The sequence below is a fragment of the Ostrea edulis genome, chromosome 3, assembly GCF_947568905.1.
Source record: "Ostrea edulis chromosome 3, xbOstEdul1.1, whole genome shotgun sequence".
Classification (NCBI taxonomy): Eukaryota; Metazoa; Mollusca; class Bivalvia; order Ostreida; family Ostreidae; genus Ostrea; species Ostrea edulis.
The window spans coordinates 93,012,426-93,024,584 of NC_079166.1; the positions used below are offsets into that span (position 1 = coordinate 93,012,426).

Here is a 12,159-nt window from a genome sequence, read left to right on the forward strand (position 1 = left end):
GATATCAACGGCAAACTGACAACTTGATGACAAAACGGATTACTTTAGCTTCTCTATCGGCCCGTGTTTATGTAGCAATACCCCATTATCACCTGCATATGATGTTTATAGGTTTTCTGAATACTAGATCAAACTCAAAGGTCAAGGTCACAAGGGTAAAAATGATGATACCAACAGTCTTGTCAAATAGAATATGAATATGGAATATGGGTCGTATCACCCATGATTTTAAAAGTTATAAACAAGGTTCAAGTTTCAGACAAACAGGAAAAACCAGAGGTACTGTGAGCAATGTTCACTACGAATACCCTCCGCTTACCCCAATTTCCCAAAGGGTGTTGGTAATAGGTATAAACTACCTCTTTTCTGAGTGTAAAAAACAAATGGCATGACAAACCGAACCATATTACTACTTCAATGTCCAGTGTGTTTGACCTTTGACCCCAAAATCGATAGGGCACATCTTCATCCCATGGGTAGTCCATATGTATGATATGGTGACTGTAGGTGGAAAGGATAAGGCTTTAGAGCCCGGAAACCATATTGCTACTTCAATGTCCAGTACGCTTGACCTTTGACCTTTTGATCCCAAAATCGATAGGGAACATCTTCATCCCATGGGTAGTCCATATATATGATATGGTGACGGTAGGTGGAAAAGATAATTCTTTAGAGCCCGGAAACCATTGCGTCTACAGACGGACGGACGGACAGACAGACGGACGGACAGACAGACGGACAACCCGATTCCAGTATACCCCGTATAACAATGTTCCTCAAAGTTGGAGAGGCATCAAAACACTTTAATGAATACAATTTAAAAACACTTCTTAATTGATATGATTTAATGTCGTCCTGCTAATCTTGAAAAGAATTTGTTTCAATTACCTGTATCTCCTAAATTAGACTTTCATCTCCTATTATTGGCAAACCTAAAAGGTATGTTTTGGGTCACTAAATTAAAGAAAAACTACACTTTGTACTACCTGAAAAATACTTGCATATCAATTTGACAAATCATTTCCTTGATGTCTAGAGAAAAAATATTTTTAAAAATGTTCCCTATGCAAGGTGAAGATAACGAACAGTGATCAATCTCATAACTCCTACAAGCAATACAAAATAGATAGTTGGGCAAACACGGACCCCTGGACACACCAGAGGCGGGATCAGGTGCCTAGGAGGAGTAAGCATCCCCTGTTGACCGGTCACACCCGCCGTGAGCCCCATATCCTGATCAGGTAAACGGAGTTATCCGCAGTCAAAATCAGTGTGCCAAGAACGGCTTAACAATCGGTATGAAACACGTCATACAGCATTTGACCCAATGCGAGGTTGTATTGACGAACTAGATCGTTATAGCGACCATAGAATTTGCGAAATGCTGACTTCAATCGAGACTGTTGAAATCCCTGTACCATCTTCCCATGTCAAACTTTGATTCCCTATCCTGGTCCCATCCTTCCCCAGGGTCATGGTCATGATTTAAACCAACTCGAAGCTGCTCTACCTAGGAAGGTTTGCAGATAAATGACTTTTCGTACCTCCGGGAACCGTGATTTCAACCAACTTGAATGTACACTATGTCAGCAAAATGTCAGGCAAATTTAAACTTTTCTAGACTAGACTATCAGGAGAACGTTTAAGTGGGTCATTCAAATATTCTAAAGATAGTCTGGACCACACCCTACTTTAGTCTTTTCTTGAATATTTTCCCTTTGAAAGGGGTATAACTCTGTGTTTGAACACATTTGATTTTTATTCACTCAAGTATGATTTATTGCAAGTTTTATTGGAATTGGCGAATTCGTTCTGGGAAAAGTACAAATTGTTAAACGTTTACAGACGGACAAACAGACGGATGGGCTCTGGACAAAATGTGGAAAAAGATCACTTAATCGTCTAGCTCTAAAAAGAGGAACTTACGTATTTTTTTCACTTTATCTAGAATGCAGTTCTCTCTTTCTCTACTGTTGATGCCGTCACTGTCTTCTCTATCCTCCACCATTATATGACGCATTGCATCAATTCCAAGTCTCTTGATAAAGGACTCCTCAAGTCCCTCCGTTAGGTACATACATCGTTCATCTGTATCTCTGTTGTACCACCACGTACGTACATACTCCAACAACGAGTCTACTGACGACAATCTGAAGTAGTTCTCATAGTCCTCGACAGTGTTCACACAATCCAGGACAAAGTAACTCATCACCTGATGGCGGACATCGTCTGACGCGAACCCAACGGAGCTATTGTTCTTTTGGTATGTCAGTACTTTGTCATTTTCAATCAATTCCTTAATGACATCGTGTTCGTCGACTATAGAGTCGTTCTGCAGGACTGGAAATACTTCTCCCAGAGCTCTTGTTTTATCTTTCCATGATGAATTTAAAGACGCATTGTATTTCTCTGATGTCAAGATGTGGATAATAATGCTCCATTTTTGTCTGGAGAGTGACAGTCCATACAAATCTGAAATATCATTGGGCATATTATATAATCTTGCTCAAATTCACTTCTAAGAACAAAAACATTAGGTATAAAATTCGACACTGTCATCAAATTTGTTTACCTCAATTGAAAGGTTACAATCGACAGATTTTATAACTCCTTAATTATTACTGTTTTCTCAACTTGTCTTTTCTTTCTATGAATTTATCCATGCTTTTCAAGAATCAAGTACATTGTTAAAAGTTCAATGTGATATGCATTTGGAGGGGCTTTTGGGATTCATTTCTTTAAAAGGTAGTACATTTTACCGCAAGTTAGTCCGATTAATAAAGATGCGTAAGTATTTGGATTGGCCTAATTGCGTTATGAAGCGAAGTACGACTGGACTTCAATCTCAAAATAACCTAAACATTAAATTTAAAAATATCTTAGTTGGAGACAAAATTTGAGGACGTGGATGCCACATTTTTCATTCCTTGGAAACTATGATAACATAAATTGGATTGAAAATGAAAGGTGACGATATCGAATAGTGATCAAGCTCACAACTCCCATAAGTAACATGATATAGAAAGTTGGGCAAACACTGACCCCTGGCTACTATCACAATTTTTAAATTATGACCAATACAGCGAAAAACAAATGTAAAGTGGGGGAGGGGGCAATATATCTCAAATCTAAACGTCGTGATAGAAAATATACAAGTTCCTAGTATTTTAACAGTTCTGATTTACAATCAGAATAAGACCCAAAAATATATATTAACCTATCTGTCCATTGTTTTTGGTGTTTTACACTGTGATTCTCATAACGTCAATACATCGACGTAAGCATCATGACGTTATTTAGTTTTCATGCTGAAAAACAATACAAAGTTTAAACGACTGTAAAACGATAACTAGAAAAGATATTGTTTTGAAATAAATTGTTCAATGACCTATAAATCTTAGAGCATCATATATGAAAGTCTCCTTTATTTTTTGCGAAAGGGCCGATTTTAGTACTTTGTGGCTCTAGTCCTTTATTTACATTGATAGTTCGGTTAACGCATTTTTGGTTAAGCATTGACAAAGAAAATTAACTAATCATACATACATGGACTAACAGTTTTTTTTAAAACAAGCAGATTATGAAGTTTTATACTAGAATTAAAAAATATTCTACTTCAAATGAAAATCAATGATATTGTAAATTATATTCTATTAAATATGTCTATGCCTGTGCACTGTATAGAAATGATAATTCATACCATTAATATATAAATGCATACATATCACTCGTCTGCAAGAAGAAATGATGTCATAACTCGAGCATGTATGTAGAAAGCGTCGTCCACTAATGATGAATAATAAAGTAATTGATTGTCATCATTAAGAAACTACACAGCTATTCTCTAATGTTTTTCCCCAATAAAGGGCGATAAAGAACTGATATAATGTATGTATTTTACTGTGCTTAAATGTTAATTTTGTTCATGAAAATCAAAAACGTTGCGAGATAATGGTATGGTATGGTATGGTATGCCTCTTTTATTGTTTGCAGGTAAAAATTAGCAGGTAAGAATAAGAAAAAAAGTTTCAATCAATATGCATGAAATTTTGTATAAAGATTTAGTATTTTCGGCAATAATTTAAAAATTGAATCTCCAACCCCACTCTTTTAAGTTTCATTTTGAATTTCATAAGAAGACTTGAAAAAAATTATGCGAAATTTAGAAATGGACTTTACTCCTAATATGTCATACTAAAGGCCAAGGTTTTCAACCGGTTGGTTTTCCTCAGGCAAGTTAAGTGAGGGGCGGAAGTAATTTAAGACAGGTGTGAAGCTTCAAGGCCAAGAGAACCCTGCTAGCTTGTATATGTACAAATACACGGAATATTATCTGTGTTACCTGCATTACCTGTACGTTTTTGTATGATTGAAAACTCCATCGTAATTAGATTAATCGAAACGTTGATAATTAAATCTAATGAATCAAACATAAAAATTAAAGCTCGATAAATTTATTTTATATAAATGACAACCTTAGCCATTGGAAACTTAGGCAAACTATTCGTTATTGAAAGTTTTTTGTATTCATTTGACTGCCTTTGTTCGTCGGATACCCAGTATCTGACGATGTTTGACTGCCAAACATACAGTTTCCGACGAGAGTTTCTGCGTACTGCGGTAGATTGTCTGGCTATGTACAGTTGATGTCCCATGTCCCATGATGACTATATATTCCAAAACAGCTTAGAAAGTTTTCTGTTTGAATTAGTTTTTTTTCTGGACGCACACCAGAATTCTCTGGCTACCTAAGTTGTCTTTGTGACTCGATATGGTCATAGCGCATGACCTACACAAACAGGACATTCGCATTTTCCAACAGTTCCTTAAAAACTGGTCTAGACGAAGATTTTTTTCTTCCTATGGATCCCAATCCAACCATTAAACACAAGAAAGAGTCCTTATCGCGACTAATTTCTCTTAAGATAAGTTGAACTTTTGCCGCCTTGTTTCAAGGGGAAAATTACCCTTATAAATTTTCAACTGAGTGTAAACAAGATTTCCTTAGCATACAATGCATTTACTCATAATTAATCTGTTTAACATTAAATCGATGTCCGTGTAAATTATATTCAACAATTCATAATAATTATCAAAACCCTAACCCTAACCCTCACCCTATATTATTTTATGATTCATGTACTAATTGTTATTATTGTGTGAATCTCTCTACATGAAAAAACCAAAACCGTTTCCCTATCAAGCTGGACTACGCGGTCAGCATCAAACGATTACACGGACGCCTCGATCGCCAGTTAAGATATATAAGTAGCTAAGTACTTCGTTACTAGCTTGAAAATACGGATGCATATTTAATTGCTGTTACAAAATTTAAAAATTCATTTCAAAATTAAGGATTATCTCCCTCATGCATAGCTCTTATCCTTGGACGAATTTGGCTCCACTGTTTTTGGCACGCTGTTTGTGGCTATATTTAGCTCTAAAACTTCATAGTTATTTCAGATTTCAAAGATTTCGGTTGAGCATGACTGAAGAGACATTATTTGTCGAAATACGCATCTGGTGCATCAAAATTGGTACCGTATAAGTTTTACATTATGTCCCCTGGGTCGAGGCCTCTGCTGGTGGACTGTTAATCCCCGAGGGTCTCTACAGCCCAGTAGCTAAGTACTTCGTTACTAGCTTGAAAATACGGATGCATATTTAATTGCTGTTACAAAATTTAGAAATTCATTTCAAAATCAAGGATTATCTCCCTCATGCATAGCTCTTATCCTTGGACGAATTTGGCTCCACTTTTTGGCACGCTGTTTGTGGCTATATTTAGCTCTAAAACTTCATAGTTATTTCGGATTTCAAAGATTTCGGTTGAGCATGACTGAAGAGACATTATTTGTCGAAATGCGCATCTGGTGCATCAAAATTGGTACCGTATAAGTTTTACATAAGGTATACACAAAGACTAGAAACTAAATGTCCATCAATTTCTAGCATCCAATCTTAAGCTTAATTTCTCCTGATTGACAAGGGTTCACAGACCAGGTAAATTTGAAGGCGGTGCTTATTTTCTCGGCCTTTAAGCTCTCAAATGCAATATCATGAACTTTTTCGCATATCAAGTACAAAAACATTATCATTTATTTCCTTAACTTGCATTAACTTTTTTTACTGTATTGTTAGAATAAATCCGTATATCTAACTGATTTGTAATGCCTACGTTGTTTTGACACCAACATGCAAATCAAGTTTAATTGAATAAAGTTCAAGTGCAAAAATATCATGTTTGGGTCACTGTAGCTCAATAACAAGCGTTACGATCGCAGTTTTTGTTTTTAATTTCCTAATTCTCCTTCAGTGTAGAAATCAAAAATACACCCCCCCCCCCCCCCCCCAAATGACTTTACTCCAGATCGCAGGTGTGAACCTCTTTAAGAAACAACTATATGCCTAATAATTCATCATATTTCCGTTTATTTTTGTCTAAGGATTGTATTGTGTCTTAGTAGTCTTTCCTCTTGCTCGACATTTTCTGATAACAAATATCAATACCCCATGTCTGCGTTGTAATTGTTTACATGATATCATCCCATCCATCCTTAAATCATATAGAAAGAACCATATTCAAATTTTCAAAATGAAAATGTTACTATCTCACATTCACGTTGCATATACACAATATGCTGCCAACGGACACAATTTTATTAGTTAAAGAATTGTAGCATTATGACTTGGGTCATACGATGTCAGCGTGCGATCGGAATGATCCACCAGGCACCGCATTATACCACCAGGATACCTGTATACAGTTCAATAACCCAGCCCTGGAAAAGATCACTGGTGGATTACCGTTGTAAAATTATGACCGTCACTAAGGACTTAGGAAGAGATTCCTTGAGGGGTCACAATATGTATGTGTACGAAAACTTATTCAAACTAATCAGGAAAGTGGTGTTTTTGAATTTTTAAAAATAAAAATTGTTACTTTACATAATTTATGTGATTTGTTAAGAGTTAATTTCTCTAGAATACTTAAAGTAAAATGATGAAAAAGTTAAAGTAAAACAAAAAGAGTGATGAAAATGTGAAGGCAATGAACAGTCATGAATTTCATATTGATTTGTATAAAAAAAAAAACCATCCGAAAGTTTTGATGTATAAAAACGACAACGGCCATATTGAATATACTATACTACACCAACCAATTCTTGTTGCAAGGTGTAAATCAAATATACCGGGCCAACAACGGTGTCGGAAAATGTGTATTTATGTTCATCCAACTTCAAGTTTTTCTTACTTTTACAGGCCATATGTACTCGATATATATGTAGTTTACAATGATTTAGTAATCATTACTACGAGACGGATGAAACTGTTGTATATGTGATTCTCTCTCTCTCTCTCTCTCTCTCTCTCTCTCTCTCTCTCTCTCTCTCTCTCTCTCTCTCTCTCCAAATCATTACTGTTAGACATGGATCTATACATAAAAAGCTGAAAATGTTGATAAAATTGATAATATGCTCCCTCCCGCCTTACAAATAATATTTACTCTCCCCCTACACTAGTAATCTATAATTCGATGCTAAGTGTAATAATGATAATATTGTCTATTTTATAGTACACTTTTCAGAGTCTGTTCAACTCTTAATTCCTTCTTATTGTAAATCCATATTAATGATACATTATTAAGGTTAACGCAACATTCTGTAAGCGGTACACAATCAATCTGGCACGGTAGTTCAGTGGCAGAGCTTTTGCTTCGTAACCGGGAAGTCGTAAGTTGGAACCCCGCTCGTGCAGTTGCCGTGTCAAACCTCAGACGTAATAATAGTCAGTGACTGCTCCTTCACCAAACGTTCTGGATTTAGAAGTGATGTTAATGGGTTTTTCGGGTATTACCTTCAAAACGGAGGTTCCTTGGCTGGGTAGGAGTTGGCACGCTAAAGAACCCACACTGCTACGGCCTGGAGCGCAAAACATCAATCTAAATTTGTAATACTTCACCTACAGCTGGTGATGCCTCATTATCAGTGAAAAATCCCAAACCGGACGTACAACAAAATCCAACATGTTCTATTTTGTCGATGTTGAAAATCCTAATTATTTTATTATTATTTCCCAGCCTTCCATTTCTGAATTCATGGTCATGATGGTGGTTATGGGGGTGTGGGTAGTAGAGTAATATTTCTTGTGTATGTCTCAAATAATCCCAAATTTAAATTTCTTAAATTTTGTGGGATAACTTCAATAAATGGATTCGATTCATAACTTCGACCTGATATGTTTATACCATTCACGTCCACGTCAGGAAAAGTAAGGGATTGTTACCAAAAACATCTTTAAGTGCATACACTAGACTTACTCATGTATCTATGTTTGATATAACCATTGCTGTCTTTAATACGCTATAGTAATGACAAATATATGTTTATTTAATGGACCAAACTTGTTGACAAAATCTATCCAATACATACGTATTTTGCTATCCATACGAAACGATCCTTATTAAATTAGATATGGATAAGTCTCGAAGCTATGCACTAAGGGAGTTGGGGTTCAATATATTGTTGTTTTTGGGATATGGCCACCCTTCCCCATGGGGATGCTAACTATAACAAACCAAGAATGTAGAGAAATTCTCGGTATCATTATTGGTTAGCGTAAGAGGAATTATGTAACCAGTATTCCCGGGAAAGGGGAAATAATCCCAATATATAACATCAACAATTTCTAAATACGAATGTTTTACTTCTCCTTAGATCAAATGCGTTTAATCGAACCCGCTAATCCAGCAGTTGGTGCCACATGTACATAATGTGGATACTTACCAAAACTAAGTTCTTTCATCTTTAACTTAAACATAGTGCTGGTTAAATATGCAACATATATGTACATAGTGTATGAAAAGGGTGCTATGTACATATAGTATCATTATCATTTATGTTCCATTCAATTCTTTGGAGAACGTATACTATCCCCAGTTCTTTTCGGTTTAAAAAGCAAATCACTCAAAATTGATGCAGAAGTTCTTTTTCGAAATATCTATATATTACGACATGTTTATTGTTTGTGCACTTTTAACGACAGTCATCTGATCTTCAAGTTATTGTATAACATAACACGATATGTTTTATGATATGACACCTAATAATTGGTTAATCTTCTGAATAAAACGATTCTAAAGACTTACTTTTTGTTTTGTCCGAATTATCAAAGATTAGGAATGATCCAAGAGCACTGTTGTGACACATGGTACCGGGGGGCGACTGTCGCTGTGATTCAGATTTCTTTGTGAATTGTATTAATCGGTCTTTGGTATCTTTATCAAGATTGAATACATCATAGGGAAGGCACACTGAAATTATAAGTTGCAATACTCATAACACATTAGACACAAGATACCAAATTTCTAAATTTCTGAAATAATAAAAAAGAAACCGGCAACTTGAATTCACTTTGTTCATAAAATGTGAATAACAATAGTAATCTGTGAATAAAACTTTATCAACTATTCTTATTTAGATATCTTAATATATTTCAATGTATATGAGGGGAAACCGAAACTGTACAGTTTGTAATTATATTGATAGGTTCATATACAAATAATTGTCCTGTGTTATGATTGATATGAACATACACTAAAAGGGGGCGGGGTGCTAAAGTTTCACAACACAACTAGATTAAAGCCTTCCATAGTAAAATGTACAATAATCATGGGGTAAAATTACACCTTAAATTCACAGGTATCATTACACTTGTTACGGTTAAACACCGAAACGATAGTACCCATATGTTGACTGTGACTGAACTACCGTACATTCCCCTCATGGTAATTTCCTGTGACGTCAGTTGAATATCACGTAATACCTCAATTTTGGAAAATAGCAAGAGGTCCTACTTGTGAACAACAGTTCGGGTTCATGCTGGTAACAAGATGAATTTTTAGTAATATACTAAGAAATAAATAAAAATCCTTAACATGGAAATTGCCTGTTGGGAACTAATGTATACTCAAACTAAACATGCTAAAAGTTATCAACATATCAACAGTCATCACATCGAATTACCGGGGTTGTCAACATTCCTATGTATATCATGCTGTTAAGATACAAGACAGAAATTGCTCCCCGCACTTTTCAATTGCATAAATACATCTAGATTTTATTCCAGAAAAATTTGAATTTTTATTATAGCAGATAAACCTGAACTTTGCCACTGTGTCTGTAGTATGAGCTTATTTATGTATATGAGGGAATTTTTAAACGCATCAGTCATTCAGATTAGGGGCGATTTCAAGGTCACAATACAACATGAATATCACCTTCGTGTACACTATATATCAAAAATGGAGAATTATTTGATATCATCAAGGAATAATATATATAAACAATTGACAAGAAATGTTTTCACGTATACAGCTTATCATTTGATAACAGTAGTAAACAAGAGGTACTGTGAGCAATGGTCACAAAGAATACCCCCGCTTACCCCATTCCCCCAAAGGGTGTTGGTAATAGGTATAAACTACCTCTTCTCTGAGTGTAGAAAACAAATGGCATGACAAACCGAACCATATCGCTACTTCGATGTCCAGTGCGCGTGACCTTTGACCGTAAAACCCCAAAATCGATAGGGAACATTTTCATCCCATGGGTAGTCCATATGTATGATATGGTGACTGTAGGTCGAAAGGATAACGCTTTAGAGCCTGGAAACCATATTGCTACTTCGATGTCCAGTGCGCTTGACTTTTGACCTTTTGACCCCAAAATCGATAGGGAACATCTTCATCCCATGAGTAGTCCATATATATGATATGGTGATGGTAGGTGTAAAGGATAATGCTTTAGAGCCCGGAAACCATTGCGTCTACAGACGGACGGACGGACGGACAAACAGACAGACAGACAACACGATTCCAGTATACCCCCACAACTTGTTGCGGGGGTATAATAACAACAAAATATTATGACACTTTCCCCTCGATACATTTTTCAGAACATGTACGCTGGGACGTACTTTTTCATTGTGGCATCATGTAGTGCGAAGTGCACAGAGGTACATTTATAACAGCATTGTGATTTTCCTTTGGTAGCCTTAACTGGACAGCGAAGTTTATTTATGTGTATGACTGACATTTGTACCGATGCATTATTCACACCTACGACGTATCATGTAGCAGTATTCCATTATCTCCTGCGAATGGTATTTATATATCTCAAATGAATCGATACGCAAGAGGGTGTTCTGTGTCTGGTCAGGTTTTAAATCGAGGCAGGCTACTGACAAAGAAGTCGGTGGTGCAGGGGTTTTAACTGTCTGGTTTAAAGTCAGCACTTAGCAAATTTCACGGTCGTTATAACAATCCAGTTTGCTAATAAAACCTATGATTGGGTCAAATGATGTCTGACGTGTTTCGTCAATACAACCTATATAGAATATCACACTCTAATGCTAATCTCGGACTTGGGATTTGCCCCATAATTGGTCTCGGCTCGATCCCGTAGGGCGAGGGCTGAGATCACTCTCGGAGCAATCCCAGGTCCGATATCAACATTAGAGTGTGATATTGTTTATATCATATACCTAAAACACAACAAGTTGATCAACATCTTTTTTTAAAAATGGAGGGGGGTATTGACCCAAACATAACTTATACATGTGTTGTTCATGTACATGTATATACTATTAAGCAGCTACTAGGGGTTTGCTAATTAATACTAAAATTGGAAATAAGTGAATTATTTTTATTTATTTTTTCGGATTTACCATACTCGCCCGTTTTCATTATTTCATATAATTTGTAAGAGTTGTGGAACTTTGTTTACGTGGCGTCATCGTATGAACTGGAATGTTTACAGACCTGATGCTGCTATTTCTTTGCTTAGGGAGTGTTACTGAAGTAAGTTTTGTTTTTATACCGTTTCACATCTGTTTAGCATCTAGCCTATAACTCGTTGAAATACGTCGGATGATATTGGTTTTGCTTTTCTCGTTTTATGGCCAAGTGACTTGGCAAGTCCTCGGGATGCTAGATTTCAGAAATTGGTTTAAAGCAACTTTTTACATCAAGATTGCTGTAAATCCATTAGGACCGGGAATTTCTGAAAATGTTTCAATATCACCCTCCATAATTATCTTACAGTTTTCTATCGCCTAGAACGTTGATTGTTTTTAAATGAAGTTAAACGTGTTATTGTT

At 36.0% G+C, this 12,159-nt stretch overlaps 1 protein-coding gene across 1 annotated transcript in view; it reads right to left on the bottom strand.

Annotated features, from left to right (window-relative positions):
• The window catches only part of LOC125674436 (uncharacterized), a 117,283-nt gene that overhangs the window by 57,662 nt on the left and 47,462 nt on the right, over window positions 1-12,159 (bottom strand). The window contains exons 8-9 of the mRNA XM_056159424.1: window positions 9,149-9,313; window positions 1,927-2,472 (exon numbers count right to left, since the gene is read on the bottom strand). Of these exons, the coding sequence (XP_056015399.1) occupies window positions 1,927-2,472; window positions 9,149-9,313 (711 nt within the window). The remainder of the gene's footprint in view (window positions 1-1,926; window positions 2,473-9,148; window positions 9,314-12,159) is intronic.